Genomic DNA, 26,433 nt, shown 5'->3' on the forward strand with positions numbered 1-26,433 from the left:
TAGTCAGCCCCAACTTCCTAGAAGCGGCTTAAAAGCATCTTGAGGTCCAGGGTCCCCGCCCCTCCTCGAAGCCCCCCACGAGCTCCCACCTTCGGCCGCAGCTCCTGGCCAGCGGGGCTCTCAGCTGACCCTAAACCCACCTTCCCAGTTTCTCCATTCGGCCCGGAGCCCCCGAAGGCCTTTAGCTCCGAGAGCTCCTTTGGGGCTGCTGGACTCAGAGCCGCCGGCGGGCACTGAGGCGGCTCCCGGCAAGGACCCTGAGCCCGGCTCCTTGCGAGGCCCTTCATCCCAGAGCCTTCCCGGCCTCCCGCGATTCCTAAGCCTGGAGCCTCTCCGCCTTCTGCGAAGCCTGAGCCAGCCTCCCTGCAAGGACACTCATCCCGCAGCCTCCTGGGGAGTCCGAGCCGGGCTTCCTGCAAAGACTCTCATTCCGGAGCCTCCGTTTGGCCTCCTAAGGGATTCTGGGTCCCGAGCTTCTTCCTGGTCTCCCGCCGAGCCCGAGCCCGGCCCCCTGCAGGGACTGTCAGTCCGGAGCCGCCTCTTGGCCTCCAGTGGAGTCCTGGGCCGGGGCCTCTCCTAGCCTCCGAGCACAAGCCGGCTCCCTGCCGCCATGTCGTCGCTCCGCACGAAAGATGCCGGGGCCAGGACGGGGGCGGCCGCCGAGGGCTCGCGGCCCGGCCCCGGCGGCGGGGAGGCGCTCCCGGCCAAGCAGCCGGAGGAGACGGCGGAGCGGCTGCAGCGCGAGAACCGGAGGCTCCGTGAGCAGGCCGCCGCGATCTGCGGCCTCTACCACGAGGCCGGGCAGCAGCTGAGCTTCCTGCGGGGCCAGCTGGCCTCCCGAGACGCCCTGGTGGCGCGCTTGCGGACCAGTCTGGCCGCTTACGAGAGCTCCGGGTCGCCCGCGGGGCCCGGGCCCGCGCCGTCCCTCGTGGACGGGCTGGTGGAGCAGGTGGGCCGCCTCAAGGAGCAGCTCCGCGAGCAGGAGAACAGCGCTCGCGCCCGGGAGGACGGGTTTGCCCAGGTAGGGAGACTCCCTCCCCCACCTCGCCGCCGTCCCCACCCTCCCTGCCCCCAACCCGGTCCGACTTTCCCGGGGCTGCAGAGAGCCACAACTCTCAGCATTAAAGCTTCCCAAAGTACAGCTCCTGGCGATTGACTGGAGGGGTTGCCTCCAAGGTAGTCAGCTCTCCATCACTGGAGGTGTTCAAGAAGAGGCTGATCTACTTACCAGGAACGCCACAGAGGGGGTTTCTGCTCAGATATGGGTTGAATAAAATGATCTCTGAGACTTTTTGGTTCTCTCTAGGGCCAGTTCAAATAGTCCCAAAGTGGAAGGAACCACTTAAATTGGCCAGTAGAGAGGCTCCCAGTGCTAGAGATGTTCTGCTTAACGAGGGGACTTTGTGAAGGGGATTCCTGTTCAGGTTTCGTGGGACCCTCTTTGGTGCCTTCAAGACCTGGATTAGTGAGACTGTGAGAGCTGAAATGGACTTTGTAGGTAGGTCTTGTAGAAGGCCCGATCAATCAATAAGCATTTATTTATTCAACTTAGACTTTGCGCCCTGCACTGCACTAAGGCCAGAGAAGTTAATAGATATCATCTCTTAATAAGTTGAGTGGCAGATTCCTAGACCACTTTTGCACACTTTATTTAATCATCACCGTCCCAGTTTTTCCACTTTTAAAAAAGGCTGTGTGACCCTGGACAAGTCATTTAACTTTCCTGTGCCTTAGTTTCCTCATTTTCTGACCTTGAAGATGTCTCTCAGGGGCAAATCTGTATTCGCATGACTAGGTGCTTTCCTCTTTTCCAGAAAAAAAAATCCTGATTGCATTGAAACAGTAAAAGCTTAACATTGGAATTGGTATAAGCCTTGTATTATCTGTAGTAGAAAGAGCTCAACACACCATTTGTTTGTCGTATTGTTGGAAGTCCCTTCTCTAATAAATTTAGATGAAAGTTAGTTGCCTGAGAGTTTCTCTTGGATTTCCCCATCTGTTAAATGAGGGTGTAAAACCAGACTAGATAATCTCCAAGGTTTCTCCCTGCCCTAAAAGGTACTTTAGGCCGTTGTCTATTTTAACTAGGAGGCATCTTGGAGATTATCTACTGGCTCTACACCCTCACCTAGGATGGGGAAATCCAAGAGAGGCACTAGGCACATAGCAGAGCTGACTCTCAGATGTGTTCACTACATATGTAGATTCAAGGATGCTGTGCTGCTTGGTGGATGGAGCTTATCATTTACCTTCACTTTCCCCTTAAAGTACCAGGAGGCACAATGAGATTTACAAAACCTTGATGCTTATTCTGTCACTTATTCATTTTCTAGGAAGCCCTGTAGGCTGAAATGGGAAGTTAACATGCTTAATATTAAGGATTGGTTTTGGCTAACAAACTCCTGTTTAGTGCTTCAAACGGTAATGTGGGCAGGCCTTTTCCTTTGTTTTGTGTTCCTTCCCTTTTACTCCCTTCCCCCAAAATTTGACTCACTGAGGGAGATTTGACTTGGAGTAATGCAAAGAAGAAGGACTCAAATTTGGCACCAAAAGTTTCAAAAAGATAAACTTGTTAAAAAAAACAAGAGTCCTAAATTGGAATGTTAAAAGGCCTAAAAAGATAGTTTTTTTCTTTTCTTTTCTTTTTTTTAAGCTTTCTTGATGCTTTAAGAAATCACTCATTTTCCCATATTCCCCACTCCTATAAAACTTATTTTTGTAACAATAGTTTTTAAAAAATTTTATAATTATAAATTTTTTTGACAGTATATATGCATGAGTAATTTTTTTATAACATTATCCCTTGTATTCATTTTTCCAAATTATCCCCTCTCTCCCTCTACTCCCTCCCTAGATGACAGGCAATCCCATACATTTTACATGTGTGTAACATAATAGTATAGGTGAGCAAAAGGAACTGACATATTAACCATGACATAGTAGTTCATCACCTTGCTACAGACAGGTTTTCAGCATTAGTCCTCTGGCATAAAAATTGGCCACTGCCTAAGATCCAAGTTTTTATGAGACCCAGGGCTCTAGTGTGGACTTTTAACAGCTTTAACAGCTGCATGACTGGACTAGACATGTCCATTTTCTGGTCCTCATTTTCCTTGTCTGAAATCCTTTCTAGCTCTTATGTACTATAATTTTCTTTGATTCTCTAATTAATGGGGGCAGAGTTTGACACTTTTTGAGAGGATTTCTGGTTTTCATTGAAGGGTCTTAAATAGATGCTCAAGCTTAAAACACTGAAGAAAAATGATGACTTTTCTTTAGTCCTCCAGAGGTCTGTAATTTTGTCTGCTGGGGGCCTTCCTGGCATTTTTCTGGATTCCTCACTCTCCCTTACTCTATATAGTCAGTTGCCAAATCTTGTTCTTTTCTACTTTCACAACATCTCTGGAGTGACTTCTCCCTTCACTTATACAACTACCACTTGAGTTCAGTCCCTCATCACCTGCCACTTAAATTATGCAACAGATTCTTAATTGGTCTCCCTTCAAATCTTTCATCACCTAGTTCTTTCTAGCTACACTTTCGACACTAAGTTGCCAAGGAATTTTGCCTAAGGGCTTATCTAGCCTTTTGACTCCCCTATTCAACCCACTCCAGAGGTTTCCAAAAGGCTCCAGTTCTAAAGATAACTCCTTTGTTTAGCATTTAAAGTCTTACACAAACTCTTTCGATGGACATGACTCTGTCCTGCCCTCTGCAACCCCGACAGATTGTCTTCTCTCTCTGTTCTAGATACAAGATGCCACATCTTTCATCTCTGTATTTCTGCCCTGCCATGCCTGCCATGCCAGCCTGGAATGTACTGCCTCCTTACCTCTGTCTCTAGGATGTAGTTCCAGTATTATCTTTTTCCATCAAGACCTTCCTTGATTTTATCAGCTGCTAGCACTCTTCCCAACCTATCTTGTACTTAAATATTTTGTAATTTTGGATTTATTTGTTTTATTTTTGTTTAGTCATTTTTCAGTTATTTCCAACTCTTTGTGATATCTTTTAGGATTTTCTTGGTAAAGATACTGGAATGGCTTGCTGTTTCCTTCTTCAGCTTACTTTACAGATGAGGAAACTGAGGCAAACAGGGTGAAATGACTTACCCAGTATCATCCAGCTAGTATGAGAGGTCAGATTTGAACTCAGGAAGAGGAGTTTTCCTGACTTCAAGCCCACTTAGCTGCCTATTAGCTTTGTAGATATATATATATGTCCTGGTTGCCTCCCCCTACACAATGTATCCTTTTTCCAAGAAAAGATTGTTTTATTCCTGTAATTGTATCCCTAAGGGCCTGGAACACAGCATGTGCTTAATATGTATTACTAGCCTGGGTGAATTCCTTCACCCTGTTTACCTCAGTTTTCTCATCTGTAAAATGAACTGGAGAAAGAAATATCAAAATCACTTCAATATCTGCCAAAAAAACCCAAAAAAACAAAAACAAAAAAAAACCCCCAAAAAACTCCAAATGGGATCATGAAGAGTCGGACATGTGTACTTATTGATTGAATGATGCTGATCTCTATCTGGTTCCTAGAAAGCTTCCTGCCTTGGCTGAAAAAGAAATGGCAAAATCACTTCTCCCTTTGCCAAAAAAAAAAAAAAAAAAAAACCCCAAATGGGATCATGAAGAGTTGGACATGTGTACTTATTGACTGAATGATCCTGATCCCTACCCAGTTCCTAGAAAGCTTCCTGCTCTGGTTGAAAAATTCATCCTTCCTTCCATACCCTCTTCCCAATATCACCTAATCTGTTTACGACAGACATACAGGGAATTACTAGACAGATTCTCCACTTTTTCCTACTTTTGTGGGACCTGCCAGCGTTAAGATCCTTAGAGTTAGCTCCTCAAAATGATGAAGCTTTGAGTGAAGGAGTGTATAATAAAAATAATATTTTGATTTTGTGTAACAGTTATTACAGTATACTTTTCAATCTGTTAACCTCATTTGGTCCTTAAAACAGTCCTGTGGGATAGTTCTTCTATTTATTGTATGAAAATATTGAGTCCAGATAAGGTTGAATGATTTTTTTCTCACAGTCAGATGGCAAATTACAGGTGTTGCTTCAGAGAAATAATTGAAATGGAAGGTGACCTTTTACATCAGGGGTTCTCAACTTCTTTTGTGTCATAGTTTTCTGGCAATCCGGTAAAGTCTGTGGATCCCTTCTTAGAATCGTGTTTTTAAATGAATAAAATAAAATACGTAGGATTACAAAGGAAACCAATCATATTGAAATAACGTCAAAATACATATATACACATACAAAGTTTAAAAAACCCTCACATACTCCACATTAAGAATGCTTGTTCTCTATCATTTGGCCAGCTTCTTAACCCACACGGGCGGAATCCCCTCTTTTGCCTCCTTGATAGGTGTTCTGTCAATGTTTCCTCCTGTGCACTTTCCACAACAACTTACTGTCACCACAAATACTGCAGGAAGCAGCCCTCTGAAAGGGAGGGAGTTAGACTGCATGGTCTGTGAGATCTAAGATCACAGCTCTAAGATTCTGTGGGTCTGTGAAATGTGATAACCTGGGAATCCCCAGCTCATACTTTGAAAGCCACTGTTTCTTGGTACCAGGGAAATGAAAGATGGAGGACCTGCCTGGTGACTCCCTCTATGTCTTTTTGTGGACAGGTTAGGTGCTATTGGGAAGAGGGTAGGGAAAGAATGAATTTTTCAGTCAGAACAGGAAGCTTTCTAGGAACTGGGTAGGAATCAATATCATTCAGTCAATAAATACATGTGGCCGACTCTTCATGATCTCATCTGGGGTTTTCTTGGCAGAAATATTAGAGTGGAATGCCATTTCTTTCTCCAGCTCATTTTACAGATGAGGAAATTGAGGTAAAAAGGTTTTTGGTGCATCAGACATTGTGCTATTCCTGTAGTTGAAGCATACATCCAATTTCCTCAATTTGCTTTAGTCTTTTTTTTCCCCAGTTTTCTCAGAGTCATTGTGTTGAAATAGAAGTCTATTGATCAACATGCATTGATTAAATGCATTTAATATGCCGAGAATTGTCAACCTCAGTCTTAGATTGAATATTAGAGATCTGGGATAAGATCTTGGTTCTTGTATTTGCTGGTTATATGTTCTAGTTCCCAATTTCTTAAATTGTGGGTTACCAGCTAATATGGAGTCTCAGAACTAAATGTGGGTGTTGTGCAATTATGCTTTATTATCAGTAAAAAAAATCAGTAAAAAGATTTGTATATGTTTTACATACCTGTATACCTGAGGTCACATAAAAATTTCTCAGGCAAAAAGGGATCAAGTGGAAAAAGTTTAAAAAGCCTTGCTCTAGGTCATATCTCAACCATTATACCATCTATGTGATCCTGGGTAAATTGCTTTATTAATGAGCTTCAGTTTCCTTATTGCTTAAATGGGAATAATAACACTTGCATTAGTTACCTCTGAGGTAGCTGCAAAAAAAAAGTGATTATATAAACCTTCTTAAATTATATAAGCCTTAAATTATATAAAGAGAGCTTTGCAATTATATATGTGTTGCCTCTCCCCAATCTTCTAAATGGACTATCTTGTTATATGGTTCTCTCTATTCCTGACTTCTCTCTGAAGTAAGGTGGTTCAGAGAATCCTGTCACTTTTCTCTAAGTCACTTTATTATCATGAACTGAGTGAAAAATATTGTTGTCCTTTGATGAACCTAGTAGATCTGTCTCGCAATTCTGTGGGTGTATATCTCTGTGTGTGCACATGTGTATATATGTATTATGTACATATGTGTATATATGCATGTATAAAAATTCATATTTCTCTAAATAAATAATACAACTTCATAACAACCGTATTAGATTGGAGTACGATTATTCCTATTTTATAGACAGGAAAACTGTGGTTCAGAGAGATGTAATTTTTTCAACATCACATTTTTTAATAGTTAATAAGCAAAGTGCTAAGTACCCAAATACATAAATATCAAATACAAACTGGAATGTAAAATCAAGGGGTCTTAGAGGAAGTTTTAAAGCATCTAAGTCAAATGTATAACTTATTTCCATATGTCTTGAGGAAAGGAAAAAAAAGAAAGAGAGGGGAAAATGTGGAGCTCAAAATCTTACAAAAGCGAATGTTTAAAACTATTTTTATGTGTAATTAGAAAAAAAAAATACCATTAAGAAAAAAAAGAAGAAAATATTTCCAAAATGCAAAAAAACCCCATGTATGTCAACTGTAATTTTAACAGATGAAATTGGGGAAGGGAAGTAATTTGCCCAGGGTGCAAGGCTGGAATTTAAATATTCTGGCATTCTATGATAAGATAGGAGAATTTGGCTTTTTCTAATATACTATAATGGAAATACTTGAGGAATCTAATAATTACAGAGTGTAGTGTGTGTGTGTGTGTGGGTGTGTGTGTGTGTATTTGGCTTGGTTTGTGCTCCATGTTCTTTGTTCCTGAAACTCAGGTCCAATAAATTGGAAACAGATTTGATGAATTGAGGGAGCAGCCACTACTTTGAGACTTTGCTGAGGAGCTTGGGGTCTGTGTGCCTATGATCCTAGCATTTGTCAATAAGGAATTCATTACTGGGCCATAGGAAGCAGTGGAGGAACTGTCCACAGTGCAGTAGTAATGATAACTCACATTTTTCATAGCAGTTTTGAGGTATAAAGCCAGTACAGTATTATGGGAAGAGTGCTAACTTTGCAACAATTTTAGTAAAAATATTGCCTCAACTGGTTCTAAGAATTAGCATTAATTAGGCAAGCTATGCTTTAAGAAAGTCAGACTTTGATCTCAGATGCATCATTATGAAGTTATCTTGCTTCTTATTTTTTAAAAGAGGGGAAAAGCTCTCAAAGCTCTCTTCTAATGGGGTCTGATGTCCTGGGATGAAGGATCCCAAGTCTCCCTTCAGTCTTGTGGTTGAAGCCTTTCTAGTTTGGCTTGTGAAAGGCAAGTTGAACCTTAAAGCTGGGTCTTCTGATTGGTTCCTTCCCCACTGCAAGGCTGTACTCTGCATCATAGTCAATTCAATATCTTTGAAGCTGAAATCTTGAAAACTAATTTCAGAGTGGGAAAAGGCTAGGGAGTTTTAACACCATGTCTGTGCCTTGTGCCTGACAATCCCCAGAATGCCTTTCCACTTCTTCCTCCATCTTCCTGCATATTTGCTCCAGTAATTATATATAAAATTATAATAATTTTTTGTCTAGCTAATCCACAGGTTCTTTATCTCTCTTGTGGGGATCCTTATGGCAGTCTGGTGAAATCTATGGACCTCTTCTCAAAACTGTATTTTTTAAATGCAGAAAATCATATGGAATTTGAAAGGGAGCCAATTTTATTGAAATGCAGTTATCAAAATAATTTTTAAAAATACATACAAGCTCACAAACTCCTGAGCTAGCAGAATGATATTTAGGACAATTGTAAACAAAAAAGGCATCTCTACTTTTATCCTGCTCTGAACAAAACTAATTCTCTTTTAAATAGGAACATTCCCTCTGTCGGCAAACCTGCAGGGAAATTGAAAGCTGTGATTTCACCGAGAGAGGTTAAACTGTAATTGATTTTTTTTCTCAAAAGTATTAAAGTGTAATTTATTATGGCTCAGAAATGGATTTCTAAATATCTGTACTCAGAATCCTGAACTGCCACATGACTTCATCTGAGCAGGTATTTATTCCCTTAAGGGAGGTCATAACCTCACCATATGTACCTGCATGTCATGTTGTTGTTGTGTGTGTATATAAATATATATCCATGAACAAGATCACAAGCAAGTTAATCAGCCTTGCTCTAGCATCCCATATCTGAGGAGACTTTACGGATGACCTGGCTTGACACAGCCCCAGCCAAATCCCAATCTCTTAACTTTGTAGAGAAAGAAAAACAGAACTGAAGTTTCAAAGGGAGGATGTGACTGGCTGATATTCATCCAGGCAGCAGAGAGCAGAGAGCCTGAGACCCAGCTTCTTTGCCTAGAGCATGACACTTCTCTCTGCTTTATTCCCTGTCTTCACCTTCCCACCTTTGGGGCACAGTGATAGGCATCCCAGGGAGACCTGGCTTGTCACCCCTGGAATAAATATTACATATTAGGTGGAATCCTGTCATCTTTCTTCAGTTTGCTTTCTTGCTCCCAGTGGGCAAGCTCACACATAGTCCTAAACAGACTTCAGGCATGTTGGTATTATATGTAATATAAGTAAGTGGATGCACCAGCGGCAATCCCCATAATGGGGTGGCTCTTGGCACCGACCAGGGTGGAGTACATAGGCACACACAGGTGACCTGCGTGGCAATCATAACTGAACAGATCATATCAAACCTCATCTCGAAGGAGGACTTCCCCTCTTCTCTTCTGAAGAACCGAAAAGACCCATCCCAAACCTCACACTTCCCAGTCATGCTTATTCAAGCCTATTAATGTTTAAAAGTTGCTAATGAGGAACATGTGATGCTGACAAACCAATTTTCAAAGTGATTTTTTTCCCCTTTTCAAAATCCAACATCCTGGGTTACACCATCAGTCATATGGAAGTTTCCCTAGCCAGAAAGAAGCAAAGAATGGAGATAAATTACCCAGATGCAGAGGAACTGAAGTCCCCCCTCCGTCTCCTACCCAGGCAAAACCCCAGGTAGTTGCTTTAAAAGATGGGGTACCTCCACTTTCTCTAGCATTTTTAAGGCTTAAGAACTACTTTTCTCACAACAGTATTCCACACAAGTCCTGTAGTGTCAGAACTGACAGGAGCTTAGAGGCTATTGGACTAAACAGCCTCATTTTACAGATGAGTAAACGGAGGCCCAGAGAAGCTTGATAGTTTTAGTTAAGTAAATTAAATACTTCCTCTTAACATGCTCCCTTCCTCACTCCTGACTGTTTCCCTGTTGAGTTGGATGTGTTTTTTACAACAAACTCTGTGTACATGCATAATGTGCTCGTATGTGTCTGTTCAACGGTCTTTTATTCAGAATGAGGAGCTTCAGATAGAGGCTTTGAAGAAGGATACTGATAAACTAGGATGTTCTGAGGAAGGCAGGTGAGGAGATCGTGCCCTGCCCATTCTGCCACAAATGGAACAGTGGCCAGAACAGGGGATTTTTAGACCACAGAAAACTTGAGAGAGGAAGGAAGAGTGATCAGAAGCTCAGTGAAGGTCAAAGCTGGAATTCATTTTCAGGTTCATCTAGACCAATCCTGTCACTGAGAAGTAAAGAACTGAAGGCCTAGACAATGAGATGCCTTTAATCCCTAAGTCCTGTGACTTACTCAAGAGTCAACAGTCAAACCAGGATTCAAGGATTGGGGGTCCTCTGACACCATTTCCCCACCCTTCTCCCCAGTGTAGTGCTTTTTCTATTATACCAAACTGAGAACTGCCTTTGTGTCAGCTCGTGTGTGCCAGGCACTAAAAAAAATAGAAAGCAGACTTGTTCTGGGTCATTTCAGTGGTCAGGAGTAGACCTATGGAGCTGAGGTTAAAGACAGATTTCAGCTTAATAAAAAGAAAGTGCTTTCTGAAAATTAGGGCAGCTTCCAAAAGTAATGAGTTCCCTGTCCTGGAAGTATTCTAGTAGAGCTTATACAATTTGTTGAGGATATTTTTAATTTTTTTAAAAATTAAAGCTTTTTATTTTCAAAATATACGAATGGATAATTCTCCATATTAACCCTTTCAAAACCTGGTTTTCCCATTTCCCCCTTCTTCCCCTCCCCCCTCCCCTAGATGGCAATTGTTGGGGATATTTTAATGAGAATTTCTGTGATGAATGGAATATTGGGCTGGTTGATTTCCAAGGTACCTTTCATCTCTCAGTCCATGATTCTATGAGAAATAATTTTGTTCTATTTACAATGCAGTTATTGAGTATGTATTATGTGCTATGTTGAACATGGTCTCTACCCTAAAGGAGTTTCTATTCTACTGGTGGAAGAATAAACATAATTAAAAATTTATACAAAGTAATTTCAGAGATGGGGAAGGGGAGAGGGTTAGTAATGAAATTATAAGGCAAGGCCTTGGGACAGGTGTCATAGTAGATAGAACACTGGCTCTAGAGTCAGGAAGACTTGAATTCAAATCTAGCCTCAGACACTTACTAGCTGTGTGAACCTGGGCAAATCATTTAACCCCATTGCATCCAAAAAAGTAGGGGCCTTGTGATAGAGGGAATGCTTAACTTGGTTCTTAAAGAATCTTTTCCTCAAGAGCCAAAGGGGAGGCCAGAAGGCATTTCAGGCATGTAGCCATTCTGTAGCCAAGGCAAAGGCATGGAGGTTGGAGATCGGAAACCCTATATCATTTGGCAAATAAGCCAATAAAACTGGAATCCAATTCAACTAAGAAATAAGAAATAATTACCTATCTGACCAGGTTGTGAGGAAACAAGTTTGTAACTTGAAGGACAGAGGTGGGGAAAGTAATTTAAGGTCACACAGTGAGTTGGTGTAGAGAGAGCAGGATTGGAATCCTGGCCTGGTGTCTTGGGGTAACAAATGAAATCAGATATTTGGGTGATATTATTTAAAAAATATTCCCTTTCCTTAGTAATTTATTCTAATGTTTTGCTTCCAAACTGTGATCAGAAGTTTCAGATTTTTCTAATTCAGCTATTTCTCCCTGCTATAAGTAACAGGAAGAGGTAGAAATGAAGATGAGGCAGGAGGATCCATACCACTGGCCAGGATGGCAGGATGGGAGGGAGGTCTGCAGCACTGCTTAGGGATTAATAAAAGCTTTCTTTGTACCCAATCTTCTTATGCAATTTTGAATTTTACAAGCAGGAAATTGACTATGATTGTCAGGTTTGAAGTGGGTTTTTTTGTTTTGTTTTTTTTTTTGGTCTTTTAAGAAATGATTGAGGGGGCAATGGAGAATTTCTTCCTCTACTCTCCCATCACAAAACATTTACATCCCAGCACTTAGTCATTTGTCAAGTAGTTTGGCCACTATGTAGAATTCTTTGATGACACAAAATACACAATTCTGTCCTACCTCATGAAAACAAAATGTAAGATGGAATTTCAGAATGAAAAATCTCATAGGCCAAAAAACTCCCCAGTCAATGATTAGCTGAAAAAAACAGGGCTTGGCTAGGAGTGTGTTTGTCCCATAATGGTGGTGAATTCCTGCAGCTGTATTGGTGGCATTCTTAAATTATAGGGGACTTCCAGTTGGCTGTTTCTTTGTCTTGCCCTTTAATCAAATGGACTTTGTTAAATGTCTTCTTTAGGAAGTGCAGAAACTGAACCAGCAGCTGGAAGAGAAAGAGAGAGAGCTGCAGCGGCTGCTCAGCGAGCCCCAGCACGAGCGGGAGCGGGAGATCCTGCTCCTGCAGAGGAGTTTGGTGGAGAAGGAGAAGGAGAAGGCTACCAGCGAGGTGCTCTGCCGCTCCCTCACTGATGAGACCTATCAGCTCCGCAGGACTCTGGCTGCCACGGCCGAGATGTGTCAGCACCTCGTCAAATGTCTGGATGAGAAGCAAAAATCTGCGGGGCAGAGGGAGGACAAACCCTCCTTGGAAAGATCTAACAAGGTACATGGTGTACTTCCGAGACTCTGGGGATCTGTAAAGTGAAGATTCATCAGTGGATCTGCCTCGATCACCTCATCTGTAAAATGGGAATAATGATGGTGCACTGAGCCTCTCACAGGGTTGTTCTGAGGAAATACCCTGTACACCTTCAAACACTAGAAGAATTGGAACATATTTATTATTGTTTGTAGCATTCAAAGGTCTCCTCCAACTTGGAGTCCCATGTTGGCTCAGCTGGTTCAGGTGCTGACTGCCAATCAGAGAAGTACATTTGTTAATGTTTTTTGAGGGAAAGAAAGGGACCAATTTGAAGTCAAAGCTGAGATTTTACCAGATACCTCAGTAGCTAGAGTAATTTTAGAAAGTATTTGAGGGGAATAATATTACACCCCTCATAGTAACTGGCATTTGTATAGTTCTTTTAGATTTGCAAAGTATTTTATCATCTCATTTGATACTTTAGAAGGCAAGTCCCAGCTTATGGATGAGGAAATTGAGGCGGAAAGACAAATTGTCTTGCTTGACTAAAGTATAGTGCAGGGGTCCTCAAACTATGGCCGCCGGCCAGATGCAGCCGCTGAGGACGTTTATGCGGCCTGCGGGGTTATGGCAAAATCAGACCGGAAGTTCAACCTAAACTCGCGTTCGCAACGCACACTTCTGGCACTGGGCTGAGGCGGCGGAGACAGAGTGTGAGGCGCTCCAACAGTCTGAGGGACAATGAACTGGCCTCCTATTTAAAAAGTTTGAGGACCATTGGTATAGTGTATGTGGTGGGGAAAATTTTTTTGAAATGAGCCTAGCTACAGAGAGCCCTGAGTGCTGGGCTAAGAAGGAAACTTTAGTGGGGATCAATGGGGAGCCCCTGAAGGTGTCTGAGATGCAAAATGATATGATTATAACTGGATGTGCCCAGAATAGTGTGGTGCTTTAAATAGGATGGATTAGAAGGGAAAGACATGAGAGGTGAGGAGACCTGCTAGGAAAGGAGTAAAATAGCCCAGGGAGAGAGCATGGAAATAGTTCAGCTAATGAGGACCTATCTGGGAACAGTAAAGAAGGCAGAGATAGGACATTGCAGGGATGGCAGTGGGGTAAAGAAAGATGTCGGTGACCAGAGGGATTTGAACTGGAAGGAGAAAGTGTGCTACAGCAGGCAAATCACTATATTTAGACTGGAGGACATGATTTTGAAAGCTACTCACTAAGTTTACTGCTTACTAACTCTGTAGTGTTGGGCAGGCCATTTAAGTGCAAGAAATCCTAGAGATCATTTACTCTGGCTCCCTTATTTGACAGAGGAGGAACAGACAACCTGGTTAGTCGAGTAATTAGGGAGAAGGCAGGATTCAAGGGCAAGTCCTCTGACACCAGAGAATACCACAACTGTTCTTTCTACACTAGGCCACACTGTCCCAGTTCAGCCTGGGTGCTCTGGAATAGGAATAGGAATTCCTCAGTGGAATAGGAAATTCAGGAAGTATGATAGCAACTGGGGGGCTGGAGGTGGAGAATTTTCACCATTGCCTTCCTTGGGGAGTGGAAAAAGCTATGGACTGGGGAATTAAGCAACATGGGATCTAGTTCCAGATCTGATATTCACTAGCTGGATGATCTTGGGCAAACTCTCTCTCAGGGTCCTGTTTTCCTACTTGTCATAGGAAGCAGAGAGGACAGATGATGATCTCTGAGATCCCTTTCAGTTTAGATGGTCTAGGATTCTGTGATAAATGGATTGCATGGGGCTGAGGGTGGGAGAGAGGGGAGTCTTTCTGAGAAAATAGCTTGGTGTAAGAGGAATTTTCCAGGTGATCACCCCAGAGATAATGTATAGAAGTTCTCTGGAAGGTCTCTTTTAATCTTTGTTTTATCTGGTACCAGATCCTACTCAAGGGGAGTCTCCAGGAGGAATAGTGTCTGGCTTTTAGAGCCCATTTCTGAAACTAAGAAAGCAGCTACTGGTTTGGTGATAGTGGGGCTTCCCTGCTCACTCCCCGTTAGCACTTTTGGAAATCACTGCAGCATTTCCTCTTTTTTTTTTTTTTTTTTTTTTTTTTAAAGTTCCAAACATTTCTTGACTGATCTGAGATAGAAAGTGAGTTTTCTGATAGGGATATTCAGGATGTGTCTGGCAGTCTGAGGTGGCAAAGCCGCTTAGACATTACTGTGTCTAAGACTGGTCAAGTTTCTAGTCATATAATTAGTCAGTTTGCTTCAGGAACTCCCCTGTGAGAGAACAATTCTCAGGTGTGATTCCCAGGTTGTTTAAGGGGAATTCTGGATTAGTGTAGATTGATATAGAAAATGAATCAAGAATTTAACAATTGGAAGAGACCTGAAGGCTTCTTAATCAACCCATCCCTTAATAGGATTGCACACTGTGGTGTAAGGTTGTTAGAAGGTGCTTTTGGGATCACCCTCATTTAACAGAGGAAAAAACTGCAGCTCAGAGAGACAAAGTGTTTCTAGTATAGTAAGTGGTGGAGCCAAGGGTTACATCTTAATCTCATGACCAATCATGACCAATACTTTATATGTCTCCCCAGTATGTGGGCAGTTAGCCTTCCCCGAAAGACCTCCAATTTTGTTCCTTTTGTCCCAGTTTTGAGCAGTTTGGATAACTGATCCTTAATGGATCATTATCTCATGCAGAAATCTGTCCATCTGTTTCTTCTTCTGGTTCTCAATTCTGCCAGCTAGGGTCAGCTAGGAGTCCTTCCACATGACAGATCTTCAGGTTCTTGAAGCCAGCAGTCCTCTCTCTCAAGTCCTTTCACCTCCATCTTCTGAAGATTTTCTGAGCGATCAGGATAACAGTAGAACACTGAATTTGTAGGCAGAAAGTACACTTGGAAGCAATTCCTAACTACGTCTTACTAGCTGTATCACCTAAGACAAGTCATTTCATATTTTTGGAGCTCAATCCCATCTGCTAGATGGCAGATAACCACCTACCTCTCAACCATTGAGACAATTCTATGTGGAAGCTTGAATTTATTATTTATTGCTCTCTGAACCCTTTTCCCTAAGCCTTAAACCACAAAATGGTATCTTGTTCTTCGGACTGATTATTCTAAGGCCATGCTGCAGGGAGTAGAGTCTGCAAGGGGAATGTTGTCAGGGAATGTTCATATCCCCAAGCTCCTCGTTATCACATTGACACGCAGGGCTGCCCTTCATCTCACAGCCTCAAACTTATTTCCTTGTTGACTCTTCCTCTTTCCCAAGTGCAAGTGTTTTTAGACAAAAAAGCACAATCTAGCAACACAAAACTACTTACTGATCCTGGCTGGGTGATAGTACGTGGCTCATTCAGGGCCTGTGGTTCACCACCTTTTTACCAAAAAGACTTGAGGTCTTTCTCCGCAGTCAGAATTGCCCAGTACATTGATTTGAGTTTTAATGTTTTAAAGTTTTGTTTGTCTTTATTTTATCATAGCATCTCCCCTCAGAGATCACCCCCAGTCTATCCTGTCCACTTGTTTGGACGTGGATGTTTGCATGAGTAGGGCCTGTTTTCTGTGTAACTCTAGCCCTGGGCAGGATCTGGGCGCTTAGTCGGTGCTTAGGAAGTGCTTGTTGATAGACTTTTCAACATTTTGAGCATTGCTTTTTCCCTCTTGTTCATTATTCATTCAAGCTTTCCCAAGCATCTCAGAAGTCTTCATGTTGTCATTTCCGAGAGCAGAATGATGGTCCATCCCACTGATTGATATGCCACAGTGTGTTCTGCTGGTCCCCAGCCAACAAGCAGTTTCTTTGATACCACAAAACAGATTGTTTCTTACACTGTTGCTTTAATATGACTGATCTACTTGGATTTTGAAGTGACTCTTAAGTGCGTGAAAACCTGCTTTTTCAAACAAGGCTGGGGAATGGCCATCACTTAGTGGTTGTTGAATCTGTGTCTTGTGGGAGGGAAGAGTGTCATCCTAATTTTTTTTCTTCCTCCATAGCTACAATTTCCTGAAGGTGATGTCTCAGTTCATGCCATCATTTGCAAATTACAGGAAGAAAATAGGCTCCTGAAAAAAAAAGTGGTTCATGTGAGTATATTTCTTCTCATTTCATATTTGTGGGAGGAAGATGTGGCAGAAAGAGGATTGTCCTCATGGTCAAGAAACCTGCGTGGAAATGTGACACCTCGGTGACTTTGGAGACTTCCTATGTCTGGACCTCAGCTTTCTTATTTATATAATAGGGATAATTGGAATTATAATATTTCCTTTACTTTCTTCACAATACTGTTAAGAAAAGTGCTTTGCAAACCTTAAAGTGGGAAAAAATAAAATGGTGGTTAAATTTTTGGCTCATCACTCCCAACTACCAAGACTAGGCTAGAATGGGTTTAACTCCAGATTAATAAGGACTATGTCAAGAGCATTTAATATTTTAGGTAGCTGCTGCAGATTTTATTCCCATCCAGGTCAGCTGGATACAGCTTACCTTTCCTGTCTGATTTCACCTTCCTCCACCTAATTTCCTCAATGTTACAGTCAAGCCAGGCTACTTATTGTTCTTTGTGACCAGCCATTGGCCACCTCTCTGCCTTTGCCTGAGGTGACTGGGGCCTGCACGGGACTACTTCTTTGCCTCCTTTCAATCCCAGCTCCTGTGGCATCACCTTGATTTTTCCTTCTCATCGGTTAATTCCCTTCACAATTCCACCAGAAGTTCCTTTTCTACATCGACTTAGCTATGATACATGTAGCTTCCTTTATCATCTGCATCATTATCATAGCTAACATCTGTGGGGCACTTTAGGTTACAAAGCACTTTATAAAGATTATCTCCTTTTATCCTCACAATAACCCTGGAGATAGATGTTGTTATCCTTATCTTACAGGTGAAGCTGACACAGGTTAAGTGACCTGTCCAGGTCATACAGTTAGTTAGTGTCTGAGGCTGGATTTGAACTTCCTGACTCCACAGGTCCAGCACTATTTCTACCTTGTCACTCACTTTCTTTAGAATAGAAGTTACTTTAGGGAAGGGACAATTTTTTCCCTTTAATGTTGCCAGAGCCTGGCACATGCTAGGCACATGCTTATTAATTGAAAGTGTCAGGTTTGGCACTTGAACATAACTATTAGACCAGAGCTCTTTCCAGTATACCAGGCTATCTCTTATAACCACGACCAACTCTATAGCAATTATTTTAAATGGTTTAAAGTTTTGACCTTGTTTGGCTACAAGAAAGGAAGGAACACTCATGGCTTTACTTCATTTGGGGGGAAGAATGGAGAGGAGGAAGAAAGGGGAAAATAGGGGAAGTTGATTGGTTACTATAAGGAAGTAATATAGTTTTTGGGTTTTTTTGTGTATGTGGTTTTGATTTTTTTTTCTTTTAATTATGCTTAAGACACTGGGGAAGAAAATAGCCCATGTTGGAATTTCTTAAAGCCTCCCTTGTGGTTTTGAGAAGGTTGCTGATTGCATTGTGGTCATCCTTCCAATCACCAAGTGGATATTTTAGAAATAGAAGGCACTGAAATGATGTTCTAGGACAAACTCCTCTTTTTTTTTTTTTTTTTTTTTTAAACAGAGGAACTGAGATCCTCTTGCCTTCCAAATAAAGTAAACTCACAACTTTATTCCATCTCGTTCTGTGCTCTTCCATCTCTGTTTTGTTTATGCCCTTCCCTGTACTGGCAACAGTTATCCCCTTTCCTTCCTCTCTATCTGTTCAAACCTCCTTCCTTCAAGGCTCTATACAGATGCCACCTTTTTCTTGAGGTTTTCCCTGATTTATTTTTTGTCTTCTCATTCCCTTCCTCCTGCATCCATAGAAAAGTGGCTCTTCTTCCTCGCATTCCCATAGCACTTATTGAACCTGTTCTCATGCTCCATTTTCTCATTCCATTTCTCATGCTCACAATTATTTCTATGCTTTTCTGTCCCTTCTATTAAAGTGTACTTCCCTTATGAGTAGAGCCTGTGCTGGATTTATTTTGTGTCCCCAGTGCCAACCACATTTTCCCTCCCATCCCATCCACAAATAGGATGCTATAGAAATGAATTGTCCAGAGAGAAAGGATTTGCCCAAGATCATATAACAAATTAGTGTCAATTCAGGACTGGAATTCAGGTTAATGGTTTCCCACTTTTGGGGTTTTTTTCTGGGCTTAGATTGCAGAAGGATAGATGGCTCTGGGCATAGTACCATATGTATGCAGCAGACTTGGTTAACACAGTAGATCTCACTCCATGAAATCACTAGCTAACTAGCAAACTCTCGTTAGAGGTAATTGGCTTAAAAAACAACAAATAAATAACAAGTATTGAATGATGGAGGTAAATGAGGTACCATGAGAGTGATGGAACCCGAGGACCAGGGTTTCCGAGCTGGCACTAAAACCCTGGGTGGATGGTGTGGTTCCCAATACAACATCCTCCTCCTTATCCAAGCATGTATGACCATGCTGCATCAGGGACTGTTACAAAGCAAGTTAAACTAAAATGGGATTTAGAGCCAGAAGTAATTTTAGAGAGAAATTATTAGTCCAACACTCTCATTTTGCAAAGGAGAAAACCGAGTCCAGAAAAGGTGGTATAATAAGTTGTAGAGTCAAAACTGGGGGGTCAGAGGGCTACATCACCCTCAAAGTACCTCCTTTTTTCCCCTTCCCTATCATTTGGTACTTAAATTATATGTGCTGTTGCCATGAAAATCTTTGAATAGATTTTGCATTTTTGTCTTTTTGTAATACTTTATACATTTTTAACTATAGAATTATCAGTACAATGGGCAACTTTTATTGCATACTGCCAGATTGCTCTCCAAAAGGTTTTGCAGGTTTGCAATTTTGGTGTATTTCTTTCTCCACTACCCCTATACTATTGAATTTTGTTGCTTTTAATTGTTTTTGCCAATTTATTGGAAGTGGACCCTCAAGATTATTGTAGATTGAATTTCTCATTATTGATATAGTTGGGTTTTTTTCCCTAATGATAATTAGCAATTTATGTTGCCTTTTTTCAAAATCATTTGTTCATATCCTTTGACTCTTTATCCATTATGTTTCTGAAGTTTTTATTGTGACTTATTAGTAGCTCCTTGTATATTTTAGGTTTTTAAAAGAAATCTGTCCTATTTGTCATATATCTTTTTCTTTAGTTCGTTATTTTTATCTTAATTCTATTGATTTTTGTTGTATAAAAACTTTTAAGTAATTATATATTTAGACATCAGCTGTATATAGTTTATACTTCTTTATATGTCTAAACTTCTTTCCATTTGCCAAATTAAAAAAAAATCTTTTCATGACTGAGATGGTTTATTTTTTTTAAGCACTGAGTTAAAATACCTAGCTCTTAGTAGAAAACAGGTGAGTAAAAGAGTGAATCTGTTGGTGGTAGTGGTTATAGTGCAGCTTATTTATGGTGGGAGATGGTAGTCAATGGGTATCTCCTGGAGGTCTTTGGGGGAATGGAGATTCTTACCCTGCCTTCACGAAGTCCAATTCCAATTCTTCTTTCACAGGTAGAAGATCTGAATGCTAAATGGCAGAAATATGATGCTAGCAGGGATGAGTATGTGAAGGGCCTCCATCTGCAGCTGAAGGAATTGAAAGTCCCGCCTGAGCAAGGTTTGCCCATGAGCCCAGAGCTTATGCAGAAGGAGATTTTCCGGCTAAACAAATTGTTGGAAGCAAAAATGGCGGACTGCTTGAAAGTAAAACTGGAGTTGGAAGACATTAAGAAGGCAAAAGATGGAGACAGTGAGCGGATACAGATGTTGGAGCAGCAGGTCAGCAATGGCACAGTCACTTGGGTTCAGAGAAATCTGATGCAGAATGATAAATCCTTTCCATTAATAAGCCTGCTAGTTCCCAGTCAAAGGGCCCTCTCCTTGCTCCCACAAGACAGTCATTTTTTTTACCGTGATTTTATGTGATTATGTCACTAAAAAGATATTCATGGTAACATTAAACTTAATTTAAGTGTCAGATGATAGGGAAATTATTTTTTTAAAAGTGACAAGAACTTTGAGCTAGAAATCTGTTTCTAAGGGGAGAAATGTTGCATTTTCTTAATGCCTTAAGAATTAGTGCTGGAAGAGCAGGAAGAGATCAATGGACAAACATTTATTAAGTTTGCTATGGACTAGGTATTATTCTAGGCCCCATAAGTACAAGACAGAGATGAAATAGTTCTTCCTTTCAAGAGCTTACATTCTACAAAGGGAGACAATATGTATATATGTCAGTGTAAACAGAATAGATTATGTTGGTAGAAAATGGCAGATTTGACAACTCTTTGAATATGGGGGGTAAGTACCAATGAGGAGCTGAGGACTGATACTGGAGTTGTGAACCTGGCTTCTATAAAAGATGGTGGTGTCTTCAACAACAATAAGAAAGTTCAGAAGAAAGATGATTTGGGGAGAAGAGGAAATGAAAGTCCATTTTGGACATGTTAAATTAGAGATGACTTTAGAACATCTTGTTCTAAATGTCCAACAGCAACTGCTGATGTTGGACACATGTTCAGAAGAAAGACTGGAGTGTGTGTGTGTGTGTGTGTGTGTGTGTGTGTGTGTACATAGAGATTATAATTAGATTCATGGAAGCTGGTGGGCTAGCTCCCCAAGTGAGAATGTAGAGGATAGTCCAGCACAGAGACTTAGACCCTCAGAGAAGGAGCACAACGTAGATGAAAATCCATCAAAGTGAACAGAGACGGAGCCATCAGGCATTCAAGAGAAGAAGCAAGAGGGGATTTTCCTAAAAATGATGCTGCAGAGAGTTACGGAAAGATGAGGACTGAGAAAAAGCCGTTAGATTTGGCAATTAAGGAACATTCTACCTTTGAAGAGTTTCAGTTGAGTAATGAGGTCAGAAGCCAGATTGCAGTGTTTAGGAGAGAGTGAGGGAAAGGGAGAGACCAGTAAAGATAGTTTTCTGAAATTTAGTAGAGAAAGGGAAGAGAGATTTAGCTTCCTCATGCTGCAGATGAAGAAATCGAGACTCAGAGTGGATGATCTGATACACTGGAGACGGCTGGCTGGAGTTTGTGGCTGACAAGCTCGATCTGGAAGAAGGGGTTGAGATTGCAGTCAGCGTGCAGGAGCCAATTAAGTCACCTGCTCCTTCAACTTTATCTTGATTCTAATTTAACCACTTTGAAATTCTGTGCTTTGGATCCTGTCAGGGAAAAAATGCAGGAGTGGGATGGTGGAAAGGGAGGAGTAAGGTTAGTCAGTGCAAGCCCATCACTGCCACATGGGAAAAGCTCATTCTACTGTATTATCTTATATAAAATGATAGAATTTTGAACTGAGAGGGTCTATAGAAATCACTTAGTATAGAGATTTTTTTTACCAGGAGCCCGTAAACATGTTTTTAAAAATATTTTGGTAATTATATTTAAATATAACTGGTTTCTTTTGAAATCTTTGCGTTTTATTTTACCCATTTATAAATATTATTCTGACTCACATGGTAGCCCATGCTGAAGCCCTGGAAAGGCTGAGACTGGTGGATTGAGTTATGATAGGGCTAAAGCCAATTAAGGGGCTCACTAATGGAGGGGAAGGACTACCAGACTGTCCAAGATGTATTGAATTGGCCCAGATCAGAAAAATTGGACAGATCCAAGTTTTCTAGGTGAGCTAGGGAACCCAGCCTCAAACAAATAAATCTTAATGAATTTGGAGCTTCCCTAGAAGCTTTAGCTCCTGCTAAAGGAGTTCTATGACCAATAAGAATCTCTGATCTAATCCACTTCCCCCTTTTTGTGTAGGGGAAAGAAGGGAAGTGCTTTATATAAGTCAAACAGTCAGTTTGTAGGATGGTGGGCTGGGACTTCATTCCTACCTTAGGGTTCCAAATCCATTGGATTTTCCTTAAACAAGAAGTTGGGGCAGTGACTTTTTATTTTTTGGCCCCGACTGTCATTAATAAAGGATCTTTTAATGCCCATGACAGGAAACACTTACATTTTCTATGTTTTCAGGTGCTCGTTTACAAGGATGATTTTACATCAGAAAGAGCTGATCGGGAGCGGGCACAAAGCAAGATACAAGAACTTAAGGAAAAAGTTGCAACCCTGCAGCATCAGATATCCAGGAGACAGGTGAGGCGCTGAAATAAAATCAGAAATAGCTTTATTGTGAATGTCCTTTCAAAGGTTGGTCAACCAACAAAATCTTATCAGGCACCCACCATGGACTGCCTCTGACTTCCTGACTCCAGATCTGGCACTGCCTCACGATTCAAGATGACCCGAATTAAAATCTGACCTCAGACACTCAGTGTGGTGACCCTGGGCAGTTCATAACCTTTGTCTGCCTTAGTTTCCTCGACTTTAAAGTGGGGATAATAGTAGCCTCCACCCCCTGGAGGATCAAATGAGACAATGCTTACAAAGCACTTAATTAATATAGTACCTGGAAGGTAATAATAAGTACTTAATAAATGCTTATTTCATTCCTTTTCCCTAGAAATAAGTAATAACAATAGGCAGCACATATAGATCACCTGTAGTTTATAGAACCTACTTTAAGTATCTTTGCTTTAGCTTATCAAGTCAATGAGAAATAGGCTTCTATTAATAAAATGAGTCAGTAATTTATTCTTATTAACAAAACTGTTCTGCCTTGGTTCAAATCCTGGCTCTGCTACTTAATACTTGCGGAAGCAACCCATTGTTTCCCTGGGTCTCAGTTTTTTTATCTGTAAAATGACTGACTAGAGTTTGCTTCTTTTAGCTCAAATTGGTGTTCTTAAAAATATGGGTCCAGGGCAGGGGGCAGCTAGGGGGCGCAGTGGATAGAGCCCCAGCCCTGAAGTCAGGAGGACCTGAGTGCAAATATGGCCTCAGACACTTAACACTGCCTGGCTGTGTGACCCTGGGCGAGTCACTTAACCCCAATAGCCTCAGCAAACAAACAAACAAACAAACAAAAAAGTGGGTCTGTGTAGTCAGGAAAAGCTTCCCAGAGAAGGTAGGACTTGAGCTGGGCCTTGGAGAATAAGAATAAGGATGATTTGGATGATTTTGGTGGCCTTGTCGTAGCTGATTTTGCTTTTGAGGAAAGCAAAAGGGAGTATATTCATTCAGTCACCCACCAAGCATTTATTAAGCACTTAGTATATGCCAGACACTGTGTTAAACCCTAGAGAAACAAAGCAAGACAAAATCTTGTTGCCTGCCCTCAGAGAGCTTACATTCCAATGGGGAAAATAGCATGCAAACTACAATGTATATACTAGATATGTATATGTGTGTGCATATGTGTGTGTGTGTGTGTGTGTGTGTGTGTGTGTGTGTGTGTGTGTATAAGGAAGGAGGGAAAAGTCTATTGAAAAGGGTGCAATTTGAGCTGAGCCTTGGTGAAAGCCAGGGAAGCTGAGGCGGAGGGGAGGGGGTGGACCCTCATTGCAAACCCTGTTTCTTTATTCCCAGCTGACAGCAGGTTTTTCCTCCTCAGATTTTCATAGACCAGATCATTCTTTTGACTTTTCTGTTAGCGGCTCAGTAAGTAGTGTAGATTTGGTGTCGGGTAGACCTGAATTCGAATCATACTGCAGATGTGTGACTGTGGGCAAGTCACTTAATCCTGTTTGCCTCAGTTTCCTCATGTGTAAAATGGTGGTACTAATAGTACCTACTCTCCAGGATAGTTGGGAGGATTACATGAAATAGTTACAGGGTGTTGTAAACCTTCAAACACATCATTACTGAAACCTGTTATGATTGCCGTCCTATTCTCCGTGGTATGCATCTGCTTATGTGGGGGTGATCTCCTTTCTGAGAGCAGGGCTTTGTCTTTTTTCATCTTTGTGTGTCCAGCACTAAGCATTCATGTCATAAGTGATTAATAAGTGTTTATTCGAGGTAAGATGGATTGAGTCTAAGAATATAGAGCTGACTTCCATGAGAAAATGCTTTTAAATGGTAAAATGTAAAAAGCTAACTGTCAGGGAATGGCCAAAAGACTCCTAACTTTGCCTTTCCCCAACAGGAGTCGAGAGACCCGACGGGCCAATGTAGGATTCACTCGGGTCACAAAACACACACGCAACGCCTAGAGACAGATGTTTCAGAGGCCTTCCTCAGGGCAGAGCCACCAAGCACGAGGAGACCTGCCCCGCAGCCCGAACAGCCTGAAATCCAAGCAGACAGGGGACTCTCTGGTGTGGACCTGAGAGGTCAAGGTCAAGGGGACCTTCACTGTCCTCACTGCATGAGGTTCTTTCACGATGAGGAGGGCGAGGAATTCCTTAGACACGTGTCTGAATGCTGTCAGTGACCGAGTCACCTGAAGAAGCGGGTCCGAGGCCTGGCCAGCACGAGTCAGCTGCGGAAACTCCCCAGTCGTTCGGCCGGGCACTCTGGTTCCCTGAAAGTGTATGGGACAGAAGTGGGAGAGCTGCTGTGCCAATGGGCCTGCCAGGGATCCAGGAATAGATCTCATCTGAGCCCTGAGATGTTCCTTAAAGGCTACTGCCTGCCTAGCACTCTGGAGTGGAGAAGGGGAATCGGCTCCTGGATGTCTCCGGAAAGGCGGGAGGGCAGCACACCAGGTGACCAAGTGTCTGGTAACCGACTGGGTAGAGGTCCATCCCTTCAGGGGTGAGTTGGGAAGAATAAACACAAAATTATCTTATCTTTCTATTGAAGAAAGCACCAATTTCTAATAGTTAGAATTCTGACAATCATTTACACCTGGCTTCAGTTCAGCTCAAGGTGGATCAAACTGTTATTCAACTTGGGCGGTTGAGGTGTAGAACACCAATGGGATGGGACGGTTTGAGTCAAACTTGCCCATCTTTGGGAGGGACAGGCATTAGTAGGTGCTCTTCCCAATGGCCTCAGAGCAGAGCACATGGGGCCTGATCTGTCAGACAGAGGACAAAACCTGTGTAGATGTCTTCACATGCTGCAAGAAGTCTGGAAGGCATTCAGGTTACAGAGATGAGCCAGATTTGGCTCAAGGTGAGGGGTCTGAGCATCACTGCCTTAGCTTATGTGAAGGGTGGGAACAGGCCTCTGGAAGCCGCACAGTCCCTTTCTGTTTTTGCACTGATATATCTTGTATTGGCAAGTTGCAATTATTTTCTTAGGTATTTAGAAGTTTATATAAAGAATTAAAATCACATTTTATATTCACTTATTTTTATAATAAAATTTATTGATGTGACTATTGATGTTTTCATGTGTTTCTTCATCTAAATCTCTGATAAAAAAGCTTGAGTAATATGAGGCTGTTTTGAGAATTCTTAAGACCAAAAGAATAATAGGATCTTTTTAGGCAAGGTCTTGGGGGAGGGAGGGTCCGATAACTGTGGGTCAAAGGTAGGAGGCCAAACTGAAAGTCAAGAAACGTGCTAACATGTTAAGGCATACTACTCTTGTTGAGTGTACGTCAGCTACCTAGGATACAAATTTGATTTTTATAAGCTTTCAGGCCCATTTTAAATATATAGCTAGATGCAGCATTCTATAGCAACTCAGATAGAAAAATAAAAGATAGGAGAGGGAAAGGTAGAAAAAAAGAGGGATCAGTCAAGGGAGAAAGGGGGAATATTTGGAATGCAACTAACAAGATTTATTATAAGAAAACATTCCCCGTTCAAGGGTAAGAAATAAGGAAATAACCACATATTTTTATAGTTGTGAAAGTTCTTTTAAATAAGCCTGCAGGGGTCTCTTATCTAAGGGCAGCAAGCAGTTATTACAACAGTGGGTGACACCATCCACATTACCTTGACCTTGCATAATATTTTATCTTTTACATCACCTTCCATAGCAATTGGAGACTCTCCTGTTAGACCGCTAGTTGAATGGAGGATTAATCCATCAAGTTGTTGCAGAATAATTGTGATTCCTATTTTTCCCCTACCAGGCCAAGGACAGATTCTTTGAGTGTTCTATCCGAGACCTTCCT

The 26,433-nt window shown here is 41.7% G+C and overlaps 1 protein-coding gene across 1 annotated transcript; it reads left to right on the forward strand.

The window, feature by feature from the left end:
* On the forward strand, window positions 1-25,691 carry TNIP2 (TNFAIP3 interacting protein 2). The gene is made up of 6 exons (XM_074276680.1): window positions 1-1,021; window positions 12,237-12,539; window positions 16,496-16,585; window positions 20,023-20,289; window positions 22,497-22,616; window positions 24,508-25,691. The coding sequence occupies exons 1-6, from the start codon at window positions 611-613 to the stop codon at window positions 24,793-24,795; spliced, it is 1,479 nt and encodes a 492-aa protein (XP_074132781.1). The 5' UTR covers window positions 1-610; the 3' UTR covers window positions 24,796-25,691.
* Window positions 25,692-26,433: the final 742 nt, after the last annotated feature.

Source organism: Sminthopsis crassicaudata, chromosome 6 (genome assembly GCF_048593235.1).
Source record: "Sminthopsis crassicaudata isolate SCR6 chromosome 6, ASM4859323v1, whole genome shotgun sequence".
Lineage (NCBI taxonomy): Eukaryota > Metazoa > Chordata > Mammalia > Dasyuromorphia > Dasyuridae > Sminthopsis > Sminthopsis crassicaudata.

Coding starts and splice junctions, on each gene's coding strand:
- TNIP2 (XM_074276680.1), top strand. CDS start 611: ATGTCGTCGCTCCGCACGAAAGATGCCGGGGCCAGGACGGGGGCGGCC. Junction 12,540..16,495: donor CCTTGGAAAGATCTAACAAG/GTACATGGTGTA, acceptor CTTCCTCCATAG/CTACAATTTCCTGAAGGTGA. Junction 22,617..24,507: donor ATCAGATATCCAGGAGACAG/GTGAGGCGCTGA, acceptor TTTCCCCAACAG/GAGTCGAGAGACCCGACGGG.